Source organism: Manis pentadactyla, chromosome 9, assembly GCF_030020395.1.
Source record: "Manis pentadactyla isolate mManPen7 chromosome 9, mManPen7.hap1, whole genome shotgun sequence".
NCBI classification, from domain to species: Eukaryota; Metazoa; Chordata; class Mammalia; order Pholidota; family Manidae; genus Manis; species Manis pentadactyla.
In genome coordinates, this window is record NC_080027.1 from 7,543,115 (window position 1) to 7,567,578 (window position 24,464).

Consider the following 24,464-nt stretch of genomic DNA (forward strand, 5'->3'; position numbering starts at 1 on the left):
CTGTCCATTTCATCTAAATTTTCCGATTCATTCACATAAAATTAGTCATGATGTACTTCCTATCTTTCTAACGTCTGTAGGAGCCGTAGCGATGTCCGCCCCCTCGTTCCTGCTGGTGATCATTCGTGTCCTCCTTCTCTGCCCCAGAAAGGCCCTCTTCAGCCCCCACTGCTCGTCCACCTTCCCCAGGGGGTGAAATCTGCAGGGCCCAGGGGCTGCCCACCCTGAGCCCACCCTGAGCCCACCCTGAGCCCATACTCCAACACTCAGCCTCCAGAGATCCCTGCCCAGGCGGCCCCGGCCCACTTCCAGAGCCCGCATGGGCCTTCTCTCCAGCTGCCCTCTCAGAGGCGGACTGCGGGCATGCTGTGCAGGCCCCCACAGGGGCTGGGAGCCAGCTGTCTGTGGGCTCACGGGTGGAGCTTGGAGGGGCAGGCTCCTTGTGGTTTGGGGTGGTGCCGAGGTGGCAAGAGTAGGGGTCCAGAGACCATCTCCCCACACCTCAACTTCTGGCACAGATCTCCGAGGGGTTCTTGGCTTCTAAACCTTACCATCTCCATTGTGCAAAGGTACGTTTCTCAAAGTAGGAGGATAGAAAATACTTGATTTAATAGATTGTTAGTATGATTTACGGCTGAAATATTAGATATATGTCATAAGGTCTAGGCTTGTCACAGGCAGGCCTGAGTCCTGATAGAGGTTTATCAACGTCTTTTCAAAGAACTGACTTTGAGTCTGTTCCACTCTCCATGATACATTTGTTTTCTAAATTACAGATGTCCATTCTTCTCTTTGTTATTTGCTTCCTTCTACTTCAGGTTTGATTTGCTGCTTTTTTCCTAGCTTCTGGATATGCACACTTAGATCACTGATCTCCAGCCTTCCTTCTTTCTGGTTATGTGAGGTTAGGGCTTTACAATTATCTCCAAGCACAGGCTTAGCTATGTATGATCAGATGGTAATGTGGTATGGGATATCATATTGTCATTATATGCAGTTCAAAATATCCATTTGCAATTTCTTCTTTAGCCTATATATTATCACACTTGGTGTTTTTTTTTTTTTATAGCTGTCTTTCTGTTACTGGTTGCTGCTTGTTTTCACCGTCATCCATAGTTCAGTCCTTAGAAACATGTGGAGCCCAGCCTCACAGCCCAACACCAGCCATTGTGGCAAATAGTCTGCATTCATTTGGAAAGGAATCTGCATTCTGTAGTCTCAGCTGATTTTTTTTTTGTCTACAGTTATACCATTTACCGAAAGAGTTCAATTTTAACAGTCGAACGTACAATTACGATTGAAGATTCATTTCTTATTTTAGTTCTGTCAGTTTTTGTTTTATGTACATAGAGGTAAACATAACCTAGAATTGTTATGTCTTTCTGCTGAATTGATATGCCATTATAAAACATTCCTTTTTATCTCTAAGAAAACTTTCTACTTCAAAATTGAATATGAGAATAGCCTTACCTGCTTTCTTTTGATTGTGTTTGCGTGGTATATATTTCTCCCATCCTTCAACTCAGAATCATTCTGGGTCTTTATGTTAAGGTGTGTCTTCTGTCCATAGTATAGAGCTGAAGTTTTTAAAAAGCTAATCTAATAACTGTGTCATTTAATTGGAGTATTTAGCCCATTTATGTTTAACATGATCATCGATGTATATCTGGGTTCACACCCACTGTCTCACACTTTGTTTTCTGTTTGCCCGTTTGTTTTTTGGACTTCTTTACCTCCTCCTTTTTGATTACTCAATTCTTTCTTAAATCCTAATTTCTCTTCTATTCACTGGTCAGTTATGCATTCCTTTATTATTCTTCTAGTAGTTGTACTAAAAAATTTTAAATGCATCCCTGGCTTTTTATAGTCTGTCTTAAAATAGTGCTTTTACCACTTTTGGACAATGTAGAACCTTCAATGCCTTTCACTTCATTCGTCTCTCTTTGTGTTTTATTTTTGTCATATTATCTATTTATATTTTAATCCCATAAGACACTATTACTGCTTTTTCATACGCCGATATTCATTTAAATTTGCTCATGTGTTTGCACTTTTCAACATTCTTCATTCCATTGTTCTTCCACTTGGGGTTATTTCCCTTCTGTCTGAAAAACTCCCTTTAGTATCTTTTTTCAAGGCCAGCAATGAATTCTCTCAGTTTTTGTTCATCGGAAAGCATCTTTATTTCACCTTCATTTTTTAAAGGTATTTTCTCTATAGGCAGAATCCTAAGTGGGCAGTTGTTTTCATTCAGTGATTTCAGTGTGCTGTTCTACTATCCTTGACCTCCTTTGTTGTGTGTAAAAGTCAACCATTAGCCTCATTATTGACTCATTTTTTTCCTTTGGCTGCTTTTAACATTTTTTTTTATTGTCCCTCATTTTCAACAGTTTCACTATGAGGTGCCTGCATATGTTTTTCTTTGGGTGTTTATAGAGCTTTCCGTGGCCATCATGAAACATGGCCTGGTGCCTTTCATCGGGTATGGAAAATTCTCCTACTCTTTTCCAATATTGCCTCTGCCCCTTCTGTCTTCTCTCTTTCTCCAGAACCCCAAGCACACGTGCGCGAGGCATGTTCACCGGAGCCGGCGTGTCGACCACGGGCTTGATCTGTCTTGCAGCCCACTTTCTCTGTGCCTTGATTTGAATTTGTCTGCGGCTCTGACTCCCAGTTTCCCGATCTCTTCCACCCTCTAAGATTTGCTCTTCTGCCCGTCTTTTGATTTCTTGTTTTCAGCTTCAGTATTTCCACTGGATTCCATTGGTAGATTCCAGTTCTCTAGTGAAATTCCCCATCTTCTCATTTACTTTCTTCAACATATTAATGTTATTTCCATAATGTATTTTCTTCAACAAGTAATGTCTGATGACACCTGGTGTCTGGATCTGCTGTTGGACTAATGCAATTGTTACTTGTTTGTTTGTTTGTTTTGCTTGATTTTAAACTATTTGACCCTGATTCCTGGCACTTGGGGTAATATCTCATTGAACTGGGATATTGTGTGTGAAGCATGGGTGGTTCTGGATGTTTGCTTCTTTCAGAGAAGATTTTGGCAGATAGAACATGGACGGATCAGCTTGTTTCCATTTGGGCTGGAGATGATTTGAGGCTAGATTTCAGGATCTGGGGAAGGCTGGTCTCCTTCTGGAATGCAGCCTTCCTGGGTTCTCCGTTGAGAGCCAGAGAATCTACCGGGACCCCCACCTCTGGGGCAGCCCCGGAGCTCCAGGGCTGGCTTCCCCAGCCGCGAGGAGTGCTGCAGTCTCCGCCTGCCTTTGCATCCTCACGTTGCCCCTTCTGCTGTGGGTCACAGCCGCTCAGCTGGGCACATGGGCGGCCTGGGAATCACCTGAGCAGAACGCTCCGCTCATTTCTCCACGGCTCCCTTCTCTCTGGGACCATAGCCCTTGAGTCCTGTCTGCCTTGGCTGTCCCCCAGGTCCTTCCAATACCAGGTTGTTCTCCTTTTGTTTTTATTTGTGCCCAGCTTCTGTAATTGTTCTTGACGGAAAGAGCACTCTGACAGCTGCCACTCTGTGTGGCCAGAGCAAGTCTCCCCCTTGTGCATCTTAACAGTTGCCTCCTGCCTCCCTTTTGTGCCAGGGGGAGGGGGTGTGTGCGCACAGACAGCGGCTCAGAGGGGGGATCTTCAGACTGACAGCAGAGGAAATGTCTGCTCTTGGGGTCCAGTTGTCAGGGGAGCATCCCGACCTCTGTGTTTCCAACTGCATGACCTATGACCTTGTCTAAGCCACTGGATCTGTCAGGGCCTCACTTTCCTTACCTTCAAAGTGGGTAATGACGCCTATTTCACAGACTTGTGTGAGGACGGGCCATAGGGGGTGCGGCCAGGAGTACTTGACGATAGAGAAAAAGCTTCTTTTTAAATAAGAAGATGCAATGGGCCCCGTGTATGGGAACAGTCAGGACAAGTTTTCTGGTCTGTGAAGGTGCCACACTCTGATATACATTTACAGCATCTGCAAAGGATGGGGTGTGGCCCAGGAAACCTCCCCCCCTGCCAGAAGAACCTGAAGACCCTTTCCCAGTGAGCCGAATCTCACCAAGCAAAGAACAACTGAGAAACCCTGCACACTGGTGCTGCGTGTTCTGGAAACATCAGGCTGGAGCGAGGCAGGGTGCAGGGCCCCGAAGCTGCCTGTCCTCAGGGCTCCCAGGGGCTCTGCCTGTCTCGGTAAGGGGCACGGACCCCACAGCCCCGCGGTCTCTAGGGAAGCTGGGTCCCAGCGGCTGGGGCCTAGCCCTCTAGTCCCGCCCTGAGAAGCTGCCTCCAGTGACCAGCGGCCTTGCAAGAGCTGAGCCTAACAGACTTTCTGAAAGATACGACTGAACGTACGTTAATGCAGGTCTCGTTACACAGGCTTTGCCCTCTGGCTGGAGACCCAGCCAGCCCCGAGGGTCTCCGGCTGTTTTGCTGGTATCTTGTCGCACTTGATACCACACATGCCTCTCACTCAGGGCGCCGGGTGACCCCGTACCCCACCCACGCTGTTCTCCAGACCCCATTTGTTCTGGGGAAGTGGAACTTGGTCACACTGAGTCTTTTTTCCCCTCTTTGATCGTTTCTTGATGAATCAAAATCAGGCCACACGCCACAGCAAGATATGACACTGCACGGGTGCCAAGGGGCCCAAGGCCTCCTTGCCCCTCCTCCTGGGGATTCGGCCGCCCCTCTTTCTGGGAAGCTTGCTTGCTTGCTCTTCATTTCCCTCTTTCCCTGGTTTCTGTCTTTTCTCTTCCTTTCTCTGGTTTCTCTGTCTTTCTCTGGGAAGCCATCTTGCCCCTCTGGAAGGGGGCTGATGAATGCAGGAGGGGCGCATCCATCGCTTCCTCCCCGACATTTGGAGGTTGTTTTCACAGAGCGTGCAGCTGAGAGGATCCTCCTGCTGAGCTGGCAGGTTTATGGGTTTGGAGGGAAGGCCACACATCAGGCAGAGTCCTTCCTGCGGCCATCAGGGCCCCCGCTCACCCGGGTGGGCCGAGCCCCAGCCCGCAGGGGTCACTCCGGGTCGAGCTGCAGGAGCACCATGGCCTCTGCCGGGAAGAGCCCGTGCCCACCCCCTCCCAGCCCCCAGGGAAACTTCTCCAAAGGCCAGATGCTTATCTGAGAAACAGGTTCCTCAGTCCCCGTGTGGTCCTTAGCTGCTCTTAACCATTTTTTCTCCTTTGTTCTTGGTCCTGTGTTTGCTCTCGAGATCCTTCAGATGAACACCCTGGACAGCAGTGAACTTTAAGACTGTCCCTAGGGGCGGACAGATGCCGACCCCCTTCCGGGCTGTGTCGGCCTCCAAAGTCAAGGCAATGGGCTCAGTCCAAGCCAGACCAGCCAGAATAAAGGTTTTCCTTGTCCCCCTCCCCCAAACCTCTTCCTTCTTCCCTTTATCTTTGTTGTGCGAAGGTCTTTCCTTTCCTCCACTTCTTCCAACCCTGTATGTTCCTTAGCCTGATGCAGATTACGCTGTTCACCTATTAAAATTACGGGGGGGGGGTCATTTACACCTTAGTATGAATTAGATTCAGTGGTTCACATTTTCTCAAGGTTATTTGCTCTGTGAGTCAATGAGCAGCTTAGGGCTGCCATATAGACATTTGGGGCAGTAACAGGAGAACAGGAGTCAGGGATGGAGGGGAAGGCTGACCTTAGAGGACCTCTGCAGAGCCTAGGCACTCACACATGCAAGCTGCCAACGCTGAACCCTTACCCAGGCCCACATTCTGGACAAAGGATTCTGAAAATGTGGTGCAAAGTAATTTATTGCATGACCAGGGACAGGAAGTGGAGAGTCCTGGGGCTGCTTAGCTGGGCAGAGAGAGGGGCAGGGAGCTTTAGAAGATAGCTGACACCTGACTCCGTCTCTGCTGTGGTTCTTGTGAAGGAGTAATTCTGACTCCCAAGCCTGAAAGCAGAGCTGCCTTGTGGAACAGGTTCCCTGTGCGATGGGTGCAGCTGCCCAGGTGAAGTCTGGCCATGGGGTTTGAGATCTCCTGGGCTCGGCCATCACTGCAGGAGGCCTTGCACGGCGTCAGGGGCTGTGGCTAAATGCACAGCCCATCTGCCCATCCATCTCTAGCCCTGGTGCTCAGACCCGTCAACCCCGCTTCTGTACACCCCTCACCCAGAGGGCCAGAGTCCCTGCAGCCCGGCCCACCTGCCCCTCTGAGCTTGTCCCCCACCAGCCTCTGCCGCCTCCAGTCTTGACCGAGCCTCGGGGCTTTCTCAGCTGTGGCCTCTGCCTCAGCTGTGTCCCCCGGACCTTCTCGGGGCTGGCTTCTGCTCAGATGTCACCTCCCCAGGCGGGCTGCCACCACCCCTGCCCCAGCCCCTCCAGAGCTGCCATCACCCCAGTACTCCTGTTTTCCCGTTTGTTCTGTATCCCCCCCTTGCTGGCTGTGAACCCCATGGAAGCAGGGGCCTGTCTCCAGCCTGGCACTCAGGGTGCATGAGTCGCTGAGGGACCAGGTTTGGGGGACCAGCGCCCCTCTGATCTGTGATGGTTGTGATGATAAGTAGCTATTACAAGCAGACAGGGCCTGGGGGTGGGGACTGAGCTTGTATTCTTTGTGGGACCCAGGCTGGGTGTTCTGGGTCCCTTCCCAGCACCCCGACAGCCTGTCTGTTACTGGGACCAAGGAGGAATTGGGCCTGACAGCCTATGTGACTTGCCCAGGGTCACCCTTCAGACACCCAGGGACTCGCGGGAAGAGGCTGATCTTTGGGTTCTCTGGAAAGTTCCATGCCTATGGATGAGTTAAGAGCACTTCGGCAGCCCTCTGGGCTGCCCCACCCACAGCACATCCAGCACCTGCCCTGTGTCAGGGCCACGGTGTTCCTCTCCTCGGTACGGGTGGGGGCGGGGCGAGCACCCGGCCTTGGCCCTACCTGGCTGACGGCACCTTGCCGGCTTCTGCTCTCCTGTGGACTCTAAGATACGGCCACGGGCAGAGGCGCTGGCCATCCGGCCACTGTGACATTCTGCTTCGCAGCGGGTCCCAGCTCAGAGGCACCCCCCGGCCCAGCCCCACTGCGTTCGTGGTGGGGGGCTCTGTCGGATCAGTGGGGAAAACCGTGCCCACCCTTACAAACGTGCCAAGGGGCCTGGAAGCGAGGAAAGGCTCCTGCAGGAGGCCCATTAGCTACTGGCACCAGAATGACTCCAGGGCTGCCCGTGCTGCTCACCTGCGCCCACAGGTATGTCCTCCTGCGGGGGGCCCTCGCCCTGGACAGGAAGCCCCCACGCATGCCATTAAAACCCTTGCATGGATATAAAAATGGAGTCGTGATTGTCACAGGCTTTCCCACGTCTCCTGAGCGGCTGTGACTGTCTTCCTGGCAGCGGGACACGGCCGCCACCATGAGGAATCGCCCACCCCGCCTCTGGGGACCTCGGAACCCTCTGTCCTGCTCCGGGCAGCCCGCTGCAGCCTCTAAGCGCTGTGTCCCCGAGTCGTGTTGTGTTATAGGACAGCTACCTGACAACGGACCTCCAGCCCCTCCCCTCTCCCTGCCAGCTCCCCGCACGTGCAGGTGCACGCCCGGCGGCGGAGCAGCCCTCCTTCCCCCTCGTGGTCATCTTCCTGGTGACCCAAAGGGCTCAGCTGAGGAGCCACAGCCCCTGGAGTTACTGCCGGAGCTCACCGCACGCTCACCTTCCAGGCCTCTCATTCTTCCGGGCCCATTGGCTTTCTGACGTCCCAGGCAACTGAAGGCTGTGTGCCTGCGGGCAGGCCTTTCCCTTTGTGCTCAGGGCTGCACAGTAGGGCCTTAGTACACATGCTGGCAGCCCGGCGGTGAGGGAGGCTCCCTCCCACCTGCAAGGCCCAGTCCTGCTCCCTCCCCCGGGAGGGCCCCAGGTTAGAGGCCTGACAGGAACTTATCAATGCGGCTTTTGTGGCAGCTGAGCCAGTGGCCCTTCCCCAGCAGAGCGGAGCCATCAGCTTGAAATGTTAAGACAACAGCTTGCTCCTGGGGCGCCCTGTTTGTGAGGGTTCCCTGCGGGCAGCTCAAGGGTGGCTGGAGGCAGACACAAAGTGACGTGTGGTAGCAGGTCTTGCTCCGCGTGGCACTAGAATCTGTGGACGCTGGCTAAGTGATTCACTCATTTGTGCTTTGCACACATATTGAGCAACCTGCCGCGTGCTGGGTGGGCTCTGCCAGGTGCTGAGACCAAAGCGGATGATAAGGCAGGCGGACGAAGCCTCTGCTCTGCTGGCGCAGGAGAGAATGAACAGTCAGGCAGCCAGCGCTCCGGGGCAGAGGAAGGGGCTGAGAGCGCCACCGGAGGGCTCCCTGGAAGGGCGGGGGGAATGAACCCCTGTGACCCACCGCAAATGGTGCTCCGCAGTGGGGAGAGCCCAGCGGTCCTTTCAGGGAGCGCAGTCCCCTTGGTCGGGTCCCAGGGTAAACAAGGCTGTGACCTGGGGCAGCAGCAAGGGAAGGCCGCCCCCCTGGCCCCTCCCTCGAAAACGGGCCTCAGAGGTCGCTGATGCGGTGGAGACCCACCCAGCCCCCCTCGTTAAACTTGGTCCTAGAAAATGAGTCATGGCAACCACCCCCGTGAGGCCCATCAGTGGGCACCACGCAAGGTCTGCTGCCCCTTGCCTTCCTTGTGGAAGGAACTGGAGGCACCTGCATGCTCCCTGACAAAAGCTTGGCCGGGCTTCCCTTTCTGAAAAGTGACTGAAGGGGCCGGAGTGGGTCCCCACAGAAAGGAGGGGGCTTGGGCTTTGCAGAGCAGTGCTGAAGGCAGAGGCCAGCCTCTCCACCAAGTCTGGGGACAGCAGAGAGCAGAGCCTGCACTGGGCATCAAACCGTGGCATGAGAATAAATCAGTCAATCTGCCTCCAAGGGAAGGGGTGACTCTCAGGCCTGGCTGTTGGGAGCGATCATATTAGGGCAGGGGCAGTGGGCACCACAAACAGGTGGCCCTCTGACGTCTGCATACCCACAAGTCTTGCAGGGTCTGGGCAGCAATGAGCTACAGTCAGCGTGACCTTCTGGAAGGATGTCGGGACCAGTAATCACACACAGGGGAAGGAGGTCATACACTTTGGGCCCCTTTTTAAGCCTGGAGGGATGAGTTGGTCTCTGACTCATGTGTGTGTGCGCGTGTGTGTGTGTACTTACTCTATAGATAGACACGGACCTCTGGGTTCTGTCTGTGTCAGCATAAGGGCTAAGTTAATGTGTTGTGGCTCATAATGCATTCTGCACAGACAGACCTCAGTCCCGGGGGTCACTCTGTCACACAGTCAAACATTTTGCTTCTTAAGAGAAAATGCTGTGAGGCCTGAGCCCATGGAAGAAGTGGCCGATTCTGTGCCTTTGTGCTTGGCCCCTATGGTTCACTTCTGGTGTCATTTTCAGGCGTGACAATCTGGAGCCATTGCATGGTGACAAAATACGTGGAGCCTGGCACTGACAAGGGAGGGAGTGGGAGCAGAACTAGAGATGGAGAGAATCACGCAGCAGAGGGGAGGTGGGGGATCTGGGGGGAAGAGCAATGCCAGGAGGGGGTCTGAGAAGGCGCAGAGGGAACTAGAGAGGGAGGGAATGATGCTACTAGGCAGGGGCCTGAGACTGTCCCCCTGGGGTCCTCCGGGGTGGGCAGCTGGGTCGGACGCCCCCAGCCCCACACACTTGGCGCCCCACCTGCCAGCCCAGCCCTCACAGTGCCGGGTCCCTGTGCACTGCACTGACTGCAGCTCAGGGGTGCAGTGAGGGCCCGGGGGGACGCCCATGGGTGGGCCGGGCAGGCAAGGTGAAAATAGAGTGCTCCCTTACCTCCTCCACCTAAAAACCTGTGTGACCAGCGGTGTAATCAGATATGTCTTGTAACTAAAGACTGCTCTATCAGACTGTTTTGGACTGCACCTCCAGTTGGCCTTTAGGAAAGGTGGCACCCTCTAAATAGGTGGTGTTCAGATAAAATCCCAGTAAATTGGCCATTTTTCCTTAGGCAATAAAAGGGTCTGATGTAAGCCTGCAGGCTTTGCGGCATATCTGGGCTCTCGATAACAGTCAGCCTTTTCCTGATGGTAAATCTAATTTGTGCTTATTGCAGAAATCCTAGAAAACACAGAAAAATATAAAACAGAAAATAAAAGCCATCCAATACAGTTTTCCTTAAGTAATACTAAAAGACTTTGTAGCTAAACTGTCCAGTGCATCATCGCTGAGCACACGTGGCTTTGAACCCTTGAAATGTGACTTGTCCAAGCTGAGATGTGCCATGAGTATAAAATGCACACAAGATTTCAAATACTTAGTAGGGAAAAAAAAGGATGTAAAATACCTCATTGATAATTTTTATGTTGGTTACACGTTGAAAACAGTCTTTTTTCTGTGACAGGCTACTGTCAGGTATTTTATTAATTTCATCTGTTTAGTGTTACTCTTACAGTGTGGCTACGAGATTCTCTCAAATTACCTCTGTGGCTCACATCACGTTCCTGGTGGATGATGCGTCCTGTGGATCTGGGAACTCACTTCTGTTAGTACGCTGGAACGTTGCATCAGGAGGGTGAGGGCTGAGGTCCCAGACAGGGAGGCTCAGAGTCTGAACCCCAGTGTTGGGTCAGGAAGTCCCGCTGACTTGTTGGTGAGCCCGTGTTTCATTCATGTCTCCTGCAAATTCGAGCTGTCTCTTTGGGCTGGGTGCCTGGGACTGCAGGACATGGTGTCCACCCATGAGAAGCTGGCAGCCCTGAAGCTCGGCTGCTGGATGGAAGCTCTAGACTTAGCAGAGGCCCTGACGCAAGACAGAAGCTGGCACCCAGTCGTGCACACTTGAGGGCACAAACAAATGACCCATGGTGTCCGGGGAGAGGCTATCTGTGGCCCCACAAAACCCTGGCAGATCTCCTATTCTAGTCCTAGGGTGCCACAGCAAAGTGTCGGGATCTTCCTGCATAGATGCCTGAACTTCGTGGCTGTCCGTGGGGCTCTGGCTTTGTGGATCTCCAGGAAAGCTGATGAGGCCACACTTGTCCAGAGGGTTTGCTCCTGAGTGGGTCAGGCTGCCGCCATCACCTAAGGATGGGTCTTTGGAGAAATTAAGGGTCTCATGTGTCACTGACCCCAGGGGCAATAATGCAGGCATGAAGCACGTGTGCCCCGACACGCACACAAACGCACACTCATGGAGCATGTGGGGGAAGCAGGCAGTGGGGCTGCCTGCATGAGTCACACATTGTCAGTCGGGCAGGGTCCCAGTCCCACCCCAGCTCAGCAGCCAGGGGGCCTCAGTCACCTTCGGCCGGGACCTAGGGCTGTCCTCGTCTCTCAGAGGCCCCTGGACCCCGGAGCTGGCACACAGCTGGAAGAGTGGTGTAAGCTCAGAGAAAGCTGTGGGGGCTGCGAGTGTTTGTTCTCTCTCGTCACCGCCCAAAGGGAGTCACCACTCCTGAGAGTGGGACAGCCTGAGGCTCTGTTATTCTTTCAAGCCCCTGGAAGCAGAGTTAAACTGGGAGCGGCTTTCCTTCTGAGAAGCAGGAGTCAGCAGAGCTTGGCTTGGAGTTTCCACAGCGCTGGGCTGGGTGGTCCGGGTTAGCACAGCCTCTGTGCTCGGGGAGGCTGTTCCCAGCATCTCCTGTCCCCCCGCCGGGCAGGTGGTGTTTCTGATGCCCAAGCGTCCATCAATGCAGGGATTAACGCCGTCATCCCCACGGGGTCACTGGGGAGCAGGGAGCCGTCTGAGGCTCAGTCTGGACTTCTCCCCAGCCTTCCAAAGAACTCTGTGGAGCTGAGTGTGGGGCTGGCGCATAGTAAACACTGTACCACTGCATGTTCAATAAGTAAACACAAATGGGGAACACTACAGTGTGCCAAGGGCAGGCAGGGAAGTGAAATAAAGCAGAGCATGAGGATGATGGAGCAGCAATGACCTCCAGGGCCCGGACAGAGCCAGGAGCAGGGCCAGCGGAACAGAGATGAGTAATGGCAACTGAGTGGGACAGAAAGGCTTCCGGGAGGAGGTGGCAAGCGGCTGAGCTGGCCAAGCTCTAGCCTACCAGAGCATGTTCTTAGAGTTCTTAGGAATTCTCAGAAGGCAAGCCCAGGGTTAGCAAAACACATGAAGCGTCTGAAAGCCCTTTGATGGAAACAACGCCCATGGTTTCTGTTGGGGAAAAAAATCCCCCAGACAGAACTTCATGCTTTGGCTGCGTTCCAGAACTTTGGGCTGGCAGCTTCCATGCCCGCGGAGGCTCCCCGGCCAGCTGCAGCTCCCTGGCCTCTGCTTTGGGTTCTGACATCATTCGAGGGAAGGAAATGACAGTGGTCCCGCCACCCCGCCCACCTTATCTCAGTTATAAATTAATTCTGCCGGCCGTCTTCCCCAGGGATAATTACACCCGAGTGCTTTTAGCACATTAGGTCATATACCTGTTTGGTGTTTGGTTCTTTCTCACGTGGGTTGCCCACCACGGGTACTGGAAGGGGGTGCGGAACCAGCGCAGGAGCCGGATAGGGGCCCTGGGCTCCCACAATAGCCCTGAGTCATGAGCGGCTCACTCCTTCCATTTTCCTTCCCCACCCAGGCTGCCCGTGAGTCAGCAGCGTTTATTTAGCACCTCTGAGGACAGGATGGTACACGGAGAAAGCTGAGGGGGCCCTGGCCAGTGCCAGTCCCCCCACCGTCACTGATTGAGAGCAGACTGGGGGCATCTGTGTATTTTGTAAATAAGCAAACAAACAAACAAAACCAGTTCTGGGCTCAAGAGATCTAGACTTAAGGCTTAATCTGCCCTCTTGATGTAAGTAGTCATCTCTCTAGGCCTCTGCTCACCCACCTGAGAAACATGGGCACTAAGATCAGCCCCCCAGGGCCTCAGCATGCAGGCAGGGGGGGCCTTGGTCAGCCCAAGAGCAGTGGTTGGCAACGGGGGCCAATTTTGCCCCCCAGGGACTTTTTTTTTTTACCAGCAAAAACGGGTTTCTTCAGTAACAGCAGAGACTGCAATCCAGGACATGCAAGCCACAGCAGAACCACAGGCTTGTCCCTCCCCAGGGGACATTTGACAATGTCTGGAGACATGTTTGGTTTCCACACTGGGTGGGAGGGTGCTGCTGGTATCTGCGGGGGAGGCCAGGGATGCCCCTAAACACCCTACAGTGCACCAGTTGGCCCCTGGGGCAAAGAACGATCCAGCCCTCTAGGTCCACTGCCCTGCGGAGAGCTCTGCATCAGAGTCCAGCTCTCTGGACCCTCCCGAACCCCGGGCTCGCCAGGGCCAGGCTAGCAAAGGGCCTCTGCCTGGCTTTGCAAAGCCTGGTTTGCTGCTGTCTCACCAAGTGCAGACACCAGGTGACGCTCAGGCATTTGCCATGGGGCAGGGCTGAGAGCAAGATGTCCTTTCTATGGGCAATAGCAAGCAGGTGAGACCGAGGTCCACGCAGACCCTCTGGAAAGGCCCTGCTGAGCCTCCTCCCTGCAGCTCGCCTATCTCATCTCCTGCGTCCCTTGTCACTCTGCACCTGTACTTCTGGTGATTATTAAAATGTCAGCAAAGACATAAATGCCTGGTGGCAGGTGAGGTCACAATGACACGGAAGGGCAACATTGTGGCAAAATATGAAGCCCAAGAGTTCCCATAATAAAGCGCACAGTTAGACCCACGAGACAAGATTTTGCTAATTCACAAGCAGGGAATTAGTCCTGCTGGTGAAATCTGCCCCTTCATTTCTTCAGAGTGAGAACCACTGAGTCAAAAAACAGAAAATGCAAAACTAATGCAACAGTTGATCTAAAGGGCCTATTTATGAGTAACTAGAGACTCACAGAGGAAACGGAATCACAAGAGGGTTCCTGTGTGCTGCCTGAGGCAGGGAACCAGCAATGGGAGGCCATCGCCAGGACCAAAAGGGTGCTCTGAAGTCCCTCTAACTTGGGATACGTCTCCATGGAGAAGATGCGCATCCTCTCTCCCAGTTTTAGTTGCTTGTACGACTGGTTGGCCCCCCAGCCCAGGCGGGAAGTGGCCTGGGGCTGGAATTGATCCTTGCTGGCCTGTCCTTTCACCTGCTCATGGAGGCCACCCTGCATGTCCTCTCCACTTGCTGAAGCATTTCCATACTGTCCACCTGGGTGCACTGGGAGAGAGACCAGAGGAGGCAGCATGTAGGGAGCAGGACACAGCTGGGGAGGCTACAGAGGGAGGCTTTTGCCGGCCAGCCGAGGCCTTGGAACAGCTGAGCCACCAGAGACAGGAGCAGGAGGTGAGACACAGCTTCTTGGGCAGAGCCATAGGGGGCGCTGTCCTGGGAGGAGATTGCAGCGGCCTGCTAAGAGCCTGTCCCCTACCCTGCAGCCCCCAGAATGGCGCAAGCACAAAGTCCCAGAGCGTCCCAGGGTCAGCGGTCAGGTGTCCTTCGCAAATGTTTGGGAATGCCAATGTACTCAGAATGGAAGAATTATATTTTTACTCTTTTTTACACAAATTATGCCTCAGATTTCTGCAAGACCTTTGCCACTTGAAAATAAATTTAGAAAGACAGTACATAGGGTTACACAATCTTAGTTGTTTACCAACAAGGATAAGAAAATGAAGTTACCTAATCCTGCGTGTGTGTGTGTGTGTGTGTGTGTGTGTGTGTGTGTGTGTGTGTGTGTGTGTGCACGCGTCATTCTTCCCAGCCTTGTAAACCTGAACTTTTAGGGTCTCTCTCCAGTATGGCAGAGACCATGAAGGGCTGATTCCAGTGGGGACTTGGTCAGCCTGGTGCACTTCTCCAAACCTGCTCCTGCTGTCCAAGGTGCAGACAACGGGTCCTTTAAGGCCACTTAGTGCCCACTGGCAAGGCCAGCCCAAGGACAGAGTAACCTTCCTGCACCTCCCCAAGTTCAAGACAGTCACAGACTTGAGCCTAAATTGGGGGAGGGGAGTTATGACAATGACAAGATGACAGTAGTAGAAACAATGGCCACCACTGCCCAGCCACCCCGTGTCTGGAGCTGAGCTGCAGCTTCCTGCACACTTGGTGCTTAGGGGAGAAGAGGGAGGCTCGGTGTGGCTAAGGAGACCTGCCTGAGGTCACGGCCCAAGGTGCCACAGCTGGAACCAGACCCCACCCTATTGTCCCCACCCCATCCGATTCCAGAATCCACTCTTGGAACCCCAGCATGCTGATGACATCATGACCCTGGGAGGCAGTTTTATAATCACGTTTGTAGGACCTGAATGTTCCTCAGTGGCCACGCAACAAGCAGTTGTTGAGCATCAACTGTGAATTATTGAACCCACTATAAAGTGAGGTGGAGTAAAAGAAGCCCTGTAGTTGAGGAACAGACAGGTTCTTGGGCCTGAATGGCTTTGGTGAGAGGCAATCAAGGGTGACTTCCTGGAGGAGGTGGCATTTGGCTCACCCCTTGAAGAACTAACAGGGTTGTAGGGATGCAGAGGAAAGGGAGACTTTATTCTCCCTGGGCAGGGTTGCCGATGTGGCCCTGGGACTAAACCTGAGCGTGGCTGCCCCTGGAGAGATGTGTCCTCCCATCCTCTTCTTGCAGGGACAGAGGACTAAAAGACATACCCTGAGGAGTCCTACCACGTACTAGGCCCCTGCCAGTCCTGGAGGACAACCTACCACCCCGTCCCTCCCTCCGGGAGGCAGCAGAGCCCCGTGCACGGAGTGCCTGTGGCTCTGCACAGTTCCCACTCCCTCCCTTGGCCTCCTAGGCCCCTATCCCTTTTTGCAGAATAAGGACCATGCTCTGGGGTAGGATGGGGTGATCTAAGTAGAGGGCTCTGCTCTGCCTGGTCACCCAAGACTAAGCGTTCCAAAGTGGGGCTGCAGGCCGCCTTAGGGTATCCGAGAGACGCCCACTGTGGGGGGGAGGGGGGGAGACGCACAAGGAGCGAGGGCAGCTGGAGAGAGAAGGCCTGCAGAGAGCGGGGGAGGGGGGGCTCCCTGGAAGAGGAGGTATGCAGCCGCAGGGGGCTCCCAGCGTGAGTGCGCGCGGGGAAGGGCGTCCACCGCCTCATCTCAGAAGCCTCTCTCCCGTCCGGGGCGACAGGCACAGAAGGGCGACTTTTGGAGACTTTTACTGGAGGTGGGGGCTGCTGGAAGTTTCTGGTGTGAAACCTTGGCCGCCCTCGAAACAATACACGGAGCATTTTCTCCGGGTTAAAGTAAAACTTGGAATGGAAACCTTTCTTTCTGCGTTTAAATTTCTATGGAAAAGCATTTCTATGGAAAATCTGTCCCTCGTGGCCGCCGCCCCTGCCATAAGCGGACGCAGAGCGCTGCTGTTCTTGAAGGCAGAGGCCGGCGCGCCCGGGCCTGGCCCGCCCGGGGCAGCAGGGGGCGCCTGCGGGGCGAGGGGGCAGCCCTGGGGGGCGGGGCGCGGACCTCAGGGGATGCCTGGGGGGCAGCGGGGCGCGCCCGGCGCGGGCCTGTGTGTGCGGAGGGGTGGCAGCAGGGGGCGCCCGGCGCGGGCCGGGGCGGCAGGGGGCGGGCGGGGCGGGGCGGGAGGCCGGGCCCGGGAGCGCGCGAACGCGGCCGTGTCCGCTTGCAGAGGCCGCCGGGGCCGTGGATGGCGAGGGCGCGCCGCCCGGCGGTCCCGGCGCACAGACGGGCGAGATGAGGGTCCACGAGAAGTACTCGACGCTCCCGGCCGAGGACCGCAGCGTCCACATCATCAACATCTGCGCCATCGAGGACATCGGCTACCTGCCGTCCGAGGGCACGGTGAGTGCGGGCGGCCGCGCCGCGGGACGGCCGCGCACCTGCGCCGCGGACGGAGGCCCGCGGGGCTCGGGGTGTGCGGGGCGCCCCCCCGCCGAACGCGCGACCCCGCCGGGCCCCCGGCCCGCTCGCAGCCGCCTCTCCGGGCGTGCGCCTGGGCCAGACCGCGGCTGGGGCCCCGGCGGGGCACTCCCTTCACGCGGCGGCGGCAGAACAGCAGGTTGGGGCTGGGGGGCGCCTCGCCGCGGACGGTTGCAGCCTCCACGACCCACCACGCCGCCACCCTTAGGCGACAGCCGCGCCCCTCTGGAGTTCCACCCTCCGGCGTCTTCCTCACCTACCCTGGGCTTGGGGAGGGCGCGGGGCGCGGTCCCCGGCACGGGAGCCCCCAGCAACCCGGGCAGGTGGGCGCCGGTCGGTGGAGACCCCTTCCCGCTGGTCCCTGTCCCCGCCGGGCGTCCGCGCCCAGTCCTGGTGGAAGCCGGGCCGCGTGCGCTGGCGCCAAGCGGGCCACGTGGTTGGGGACCCCTCTCCCCGTTCCCGCGACCCCCAGCACTCTGTCCGGGGCTCGACCCAGAGGTCATAGGGATTCCTGAAGGACAGAATTCATCTCTCGGCGACTTGGCTTAAAGTTAGGACAAAGTTTGCGGGAAGGGGTACGGGCTGAGCGGGGGCCTTTGGCCAGGGAGCCTCCGGCAGCTCACCCCAGGAGGGAAAACAGCCTCTCTTTTCTCGTCCTTCCCGCCGCAGCTGCCAGGGCCCCTCCCAGGCCAGGCCCAGGCCCCGACCCCAGCCTCTGCTTTGCCCTGACCTAGCTGGGATTGCCTGCCCTGCTCTCTCCCCTTAGGCTGGAGGGCCCCAGCATTTGGGGGTACCTACCAGGTGGGACTCCCGCAGGGCGGGCTCACTGTGTTCCAGGGAAGGCCTTACACCCCCTTGGGTCATACCTGAGCCTCCTGTGGGCACTGGGGACTCCTGGGTAGCTGGGCTTGCACAGAGGTGTGGGGAGCACGGGTAAGAGGTTTGGACGGAAAGGGGTCTGCCTGTGATGAACACCCCTAGCATTACAAGCTCAGGGGCCATCAGTTCAACTAACCGTGTGCCTGCTGTGTGCCAGGCCACACTGGGTCCTGGGCACCCACAGAGCGTGAGATGGGAGCCGCGCCCATCTGGGGCTTAAGGAGTGCTCTGATGAATCGTGCCCCAGGACAGTGACAAAGGGCTGTGCCCATTGCAGCAGGTCAGTAGCTGAGCATTAACTCATTCAACTCTTACTGCAGCTGTATGGGGGGGTACTGCTACTACAGATGAGGAACCTGAGGCTGGGACGGGACACATGGACCATTCCAAGTCCCCCCCAGCTGGGAGGAGAGCAAGGAAGGACTGGGGCACAGAGGCAGTGGCCATGGACAGGCTGCCTGAGGAATGGACGTTCTGGAGAAGGAGCTAGTTACACCTGTAATGGGGATGAGGTTGGGGCGGGGAGGGCGGAGCTTAGAGGTAAAGAAATTGCTTATGTCCCAGAGACAGGAACACAGAGATTCCAGTCAGGGGGCCTGAGCCGGTGGTGGCCGCCAGGGAAGTGGAGAGAAATGGACATCCTGGAGGTAGACCAGGTTCACCTTGATGATGAACTGGATGTGAAATAAGAAATGGGGCCCTAAACAAATGGCCCCTGGGCTCTGGAGTTTTAGTTTAGGGACCTGTGGCTTATCTGGATTGGGAAATGATGGCTTTCCCAAGCCCTGGCGAGGACCACAAAGTCCACAAAGACTGGGCCCTTCATTCAAGGTCTTCACAGCCCAGAAACATGCAGCCAAGCCCAGATGAGACTACTGACTCTTACTCTGCACACACCTCTCACCGTCAGCAGGTTTCAGGTATTGTGGTCTTGGAGGACTGTGAATCAGGGACACTGACTGTGGACACTGACCGCAGGAAGGAGAGATGGCCAAGCAGTGTCCTGCTGGTGAAATGGCCACGGACACGCCGGAAGCAGCTGCTCTAGGAGCTAGGGGCCTGTCTGTGCAGGGCCAGGAGACTGACAAGGAGTGCCTCCAAGGGCATCCCCGGCACAGCTCAAGCCAATAATTACCTTGAGTCACCCGGTGAAGGCGGCTCTGTGCATGTAAAGGCGTTTCAGAAAGTGCCTCTCCGGGTCCCAGACATGTATCCCATACGTGCAGTGTCTCCGTACTTCAAATTGGCTGGCAGAGAGAGCCCATCCCAGGCAAGTTGCTGTTCCCAGCTTGTGTGTCTGTACCTTGGCTTCCCCGTCATTGCCAAGTTCAAGGGTGGAAGTCACTTCTTTGTTTCTGTACAAAGAGGTCTAAGAAGTGACTCAAAGCCAGAGGTTAGGTTGGCTGCAATTCATTTCATTAACTTTTTTCCGTGTTAATGTTTAGGTGTTTCTTCTTTCTTCCTTCAAACTGACAGCTGTCAGTGGCCCCAAGTCTGTGTGCCCAGACAAGCCCAGCCACCCCGAGAGAAGCACCTGATGCTAGTGCCTGCGAGATAAGAGCGCTTCCCTGTTTACCTGCCACTGGGGTGATCTGGTTATAGATAACCACGTTTGCCCCACAACGATAAATTGAGATAAATTGATACGTGTGCCAGTGACTTAATTAAAAACCTCTTTGAAATACAGATGAAGCTTAAAAGTGATGTTCCCCATGGATGTGAATTTCAAAGACTCCCAGAACCGAAAGAAATCTGGCAGGTCACTGATTCCAGTTTCCCCATTTTTGGAAAGAGTCAGTGTGGCACTTAGATGTGCTCTGCCTTCGTGACTTCACACAAATGTGTGAGTTCTGCTCCTACGGCTCCACCTCCAGGGAGGAAGCCCAGTGACCAAATGCGGTCCCGTCTAGCATCCAGGATGTGAACACAGGCACCCAGTCCATCTGCTACCCTTTTCTTGGAGTGTGGAGAGGCAGGTGTGGGACAGGGGACTCCTGCCGAGAGGGGACCTTTGTCCCCTGACACTGTCCCACGTAACCTAGGGGAGCTGTTTCTCTTTCACCCTCTTTCTGTCCTCCTCTGGGAAGCTCCTTCCAGGAGTGTCTCCCCCAAATACTCCAGGAAACCTGTGGAATGCTTTCAGACCTCCCATCACACTCGGTCCTCGCAGAAAGCTGTGACCTCCGGCAAGGAGAGGTTTTGTCCCTACCTTGCAACTGGAAAACCCGAGGCTCAGAGCGGGGCAGTGTTGTGCCCAGGCTGCTGGCCCGGCTGGGTCTCAGCTTCCGTGTCCTCCGTCTGGTGGCCCTCCCAGTTACTGTGCAGAACCCAAGCCTCCCGTTCATTCATGCAGACATTATTTCATTCTGTAGCCATAAATGCAGCACCAGCCATTTAAGACATGAACAAGAAACCCCTCACCCTCGACAGCAGTGTGTGGAGAGGTTACCCACCTCCTTTCTCAAGGATATGAAAGGGAGAACATTGTGAAGTTTTCCCAAGCCTTTGGGTTGGGAAGTCCTGCACCAAGTCTAACCTGTACCCCTGCTATGGCAAGTTACACCTTTGCCTTTTCATCCTGTCCTGCACAAGAAGAGGGTCCACTCTACTGCCCACACAGCCACTACGGCAGCCTCTGCAGTGCCCACGGTGCAGTGACCTCCCCAGGTCCTGCTGAGCCCAGCTCTGGATGGCTCCCAGCAGCCTGGGAGCCACTGAGCCCATGCAGAGTGTAGTGGGAAGACGGCCCACACTTCCTGCTTATTCAGGTAGGACCATCCCATTTTACAAAACGAAGACGCAGACAGGTGAAGCAGTTTGCCAGGGGCAGCCCAGGGGAGGGTCTGGACTCACACCTGTGCATCGGGCTGCCTACTGCCGCCTGCAGCCCATCCAGCTCCCTTTGGTAACTTTTTAAAATCTGGATTTGGCACTGCCACCATCTTTCATTTGTGGTCCAGTTTGACCAGGAGATTATTTTCCCGTGTCCTCCCCTAGTTGTTTATTTGTGCTTCTGTCTTAATTCCAAATCAGAGCCAACTTCTATTGAGAGGTCCCCATAGGTCAGGCCCTGTTGCAATAACCTGTTGAGGGAAGTCCTGTTTTATGAGGGAGTCTGATTAGTCCCCTGGCCCTCACTTTATAAAGGGGATCCTGAGGGACGAGGAGATTATTTAGTGTGCCTGGGTTAACACAACTGGGAGCACCAGGGCTGGGCTGATGCCCACCCCCGGTCAGGCCTCTGTGCTGTGCTCCCCCAGGTGGGAGGGATGTTTCTGTGCTGCCGCAGACTGTCAGGCCTTGAGGGCCCTCAATCAGGCCCCAGAGGGCAGGTGGTGATGCTCAATCTTGAACCTGGAGGCCTCCTCCTGTCTCCCATTGGTAGGGAGTCATTGGCCACTCCCTCGGTTAATTTCCCTGCTCTCAGATTGGATGGGGTCACTCTGAACTTCCTTCCCATTCTCTGAGGGTTTGTTGGTCCACTTTGTTCAGTGTTAGTTGCTATTCTGGCCACTCAGGGGTGTTTATGGGGCCCCCACCAGGCCCTGAGCTCGCCGTGTGTAGCAGGTTCTGGTGCTAGTGTTAAGGGCAGTCCCTGGCCAGGACCCCGCCGTGGCCTTGCAGTCGCGGTGCACGAGACCCCCACTGGCCGGAGGGGTCAGGGACCTCCAGAGCATGGAGGGTGGGGGAATTTGTCCCGGGCGGGGCCAGCTGTGACAGAGGAGGGAGGGAGAGCACGCAGGCAGGGAGCAGCATGTGCAGGGGCACAGAGGAGGGGGTGACCTGACTCCAGTGCCAGCCAGGGGTGGGAAGGAAGCTGGGGCCGGTGGGGCAGGAGAGAAGGGTGGGCGGTCGGCCCTTGGGAGCTGTAAACAGAGGACCGCAGTTCCCCTTTCGGAAAATAGGGAGAAGCCAAGCACCTGGAGGGCCCAGGAGGCTGATAGCCTGTAGGTGCACCCGCCCCCACCGCCCTGCAGACCACGGGTCCACCATGGTCAGACCACCTGCCACGTTCTTGCCCGGCTGGCAGTGGGTTCGTTCCCCGAGTGCCCACAGGCCCCCAGGAATTAGAGTCCGCCCAGCACGGGGGTTCTTTCTTCCAGTTAATCCTGGCCGCAGCTGGGGAGCTGATATTACCCTCCCGTTTACAGAGGTGGACACTGAGGCCCCCCGCACTACCCCGTACCTGCAGCATGCGGACCTTACCTGCTGGTCCCAAGAGAGTGGGGCAGAAGCCAGGCCCGGCTGATGGCTGCACCCTCCCTGTGCGCTTTAGTGCTGGAAGCAGAGCAGGCCATTGGGGGTCAACCAGCAGGAATTTGGTCCCTAGGGCCACCCCCTAGTGGGGCGTCAGGGGCCAACTGCTTCAGCCATGTGAGTTCAACCTCCTCCAGGTCCAGTGGGCCTATTACAGGGCCCCCTCCTAGGCTCGGTCCCAGAGGACATGCCCCTGTTACTACTGGGGGACAGAGCGCCCAGGGCGTGCAGATGGACTTCAAGGCCGAGCTCGGCCTCCTGCCTGCCTTTTAACCTCGGGTGGTCCTTACCTCCTATACCTCTGTTCCCCTTTCCCCACCTCGTGCAACTCTTTCCCCACCTCGTGCAATATTAACCCACAGAAGATGCCGGAGCCTTCCCTGGTGCTGCCCTGGGCTGGGCCCAGCCTGGGCCTCCCTTCCACCCTGCCCCCTGGGCCCTCCAAGGGCTGTCTGCCTAAGAAAGGATGGTCCTGGCCCCTAAGCTCCCAGCCATCTCTGGATGTAGACCTGCGGGAGCAGGCCAGCTGGGCATCCACGTTGGGTCGGGTCCCGTGCAGGCTGCCAAGTTGGCGCTGGACCCTGTGGATTGAAGTCTGTTGCTTATGTCCAGCCTCCCGCCAGCCATAGTTGCTGGCCGTGCACTATTCAGGCTCAGGCTGTGAACAATGCCCAGAGTCCAGCAGGCAGCATCCTGGGGCCAACCCCACAGCCTGAGCCTCAGGGGCATGAGCCCACCCTCCCTAACCAGGAGTGGACCCTCCTGCCTCCTTCCCCTGCAGCAAGCACCCACTTTGTTCCTGTCCCTCCCCTCCATCCCTTGCCCATAATGCCCAAAGCTTGGAGAGATCCTGACCACAGGGGGTCCCCCGGCCATCCAGGTGTCTTTGCTGTAGTCTTGGCTGACAGCTGGCCGGCCCTGCTGCCCCGTGACCAGCGCCCAGCCATGGGCCCAGGTGCGGCAGGGCGCCGTCCAGCTGGGCGGTCAGGTGCAGGGCACGAGGCTCAGCGCCGAGGACTGTCAGGTGTTGCTCATTAGACTGCACCCCAGCGGACTTCATTTATCTTCTCCTGTTTATGGAGACCAGCTTGCTGACTAGCCTGTCTGCCCTCAGTCATCAGCAGGAGCTCTAGAAATCGGGGTTGGGTTTCCCAGCAGCCATGTGTCATTGCATCTACATGGAGTTCTTGATTTTTAATTCGCTGTCCCATGAATATCCCTTATCCTCCAGGTAGATAAGGACACTGAGGCGGGGCTGCCTCTGCAGTGACCCTCTTAGCAGCCCTCCCTGCCCACCTCCCTGACCTTCCCTCTGGCCCCCAAGTCGCCTGGCCGCAGTGTAGGGGCTCCTGCAGGTGCTCAGTAGGCCTTTGCTGAATGAGCAAGGGAGCACATGGGTGGAGCAGCTCGGTTTGCAGCCCTCTGCCCTCCGGAGGCCCATCCTGAACAGCTTGACAGCAGGCGGGTGTCTGTCTTCTCCCCTCAGCTGCTGAACTCCTTGTCCGTGGACCCTGATGCTGAATGCAAGTACGGCCTGTACTTCCGCGATGGCAGGCGCAAAGTGGACTACATCCTGGTGTACCACCACAAGAGACCCTCCGGCAGCAGGACGCTGGCCAGGAGGGGCCAGCAGGGGGACGCCACGCTGGCGGCCCGCAGCAGCAAGCAGGACCAGCCCCTGCCCGGGAAGGGGGCCCTGGTGGGCGCGGGTGAGCCCGAGCCCCCGATGGACTACCACGAGGACGACAAGCGCTTCCGCCGAGAGGAGTACGAGGGCAACCTCCTGGAGGCAGGCCTGGAGCTGGAGCGGGACGAGGACGTAACTATGCCCTGGGCGCACTGGGGAGGGCGGTGGGCCGCGCAGCTCGTCCCGGAGGGCGTGCGGGAGGCGAGCTTCTGACCCTAGCCTGTTCTCGGAGTGGAGAGGGCCCTGGAGCCACTGCTGGCCGTTGGGTGGGGTGAAAGCTGCTTCCTGGAGGCTTTGGGGAGCCCCAGCTGCTCTGGGGGAGGGGCTGGCCTCAGTGATGACCTTTGGGGTCAGGATACTTCCTGCTCTGGTCAGTCCTTCCCTGGGAAGCTGTGCCCGTCCGGAGGGCTGGGGGCCAGAGCTCTCCCAGGAGGTGTCCTGGTGACTGGCCTTGGCCCTTCTCGGGGCTCAGCTTCTCCGTGTGTGTGTGCTGGGCCCTGGGGCTCTGGAATCTCCTGCCCAGGATGCTGTCTCCTGGAGCCCCTCCCCCTGGCAAGGCCTGGGAATTTTCTAAGGGAAAGCTTTCTGGGGAGAGAAAAGGGCAATGCACCTGGCATGTGGGGATCCCGTGGTGGCAGAAGGCAGGGCAGTGGTGCTGGGGAAGGGCCTGGCAGTCCTGGGCAGTGGCTGCTTCCCTGGTCTTCTCAGGTGTTTGCTGGCGCTCCCCCCGCCCCCCCCCCCCGGGCTCTGCAACCTCTCTGTGCCTGCAGGGGAGGCTTCCTTCCATTTGGTGACAGGCCTGTAGCCTTTAGAGGGGTCACTGTGCAGATTAACCAAGAGTCAGCAAAAGTCT

General features: G+C 56.2%; 1 protein-coding gene across 5 annotated transcripts in view; it reads left to right on the forward strand.

The window, feature by feature from the left end:
- ANO1 (anoctamin 1) overlaps positions 1 to 24,464 on the forward strand; it is a 140,814-nt gene that overhangs the window by 42,902 nt on the left and 73,448 nt on the right. For all 5 annotated transcript variants that reach the window (XM_057506707.1, XM_057506703.1, XM_057506704.1 and 2 more), the window contains exons 2-3: positions 16,538 to 16,710; positions 23,411 to 23,743. In XM_057506707.1, coding sequence (XP_057362690.1) covers positions 16,538 to 16,710; positions 23,411 to 23,743 — 506 coding nt within the window. The remainder of the gene's footprint in view (positions 1 to 16,537; positions 16,711 to 23,410; positions 23,744 to 24,464) is intronic.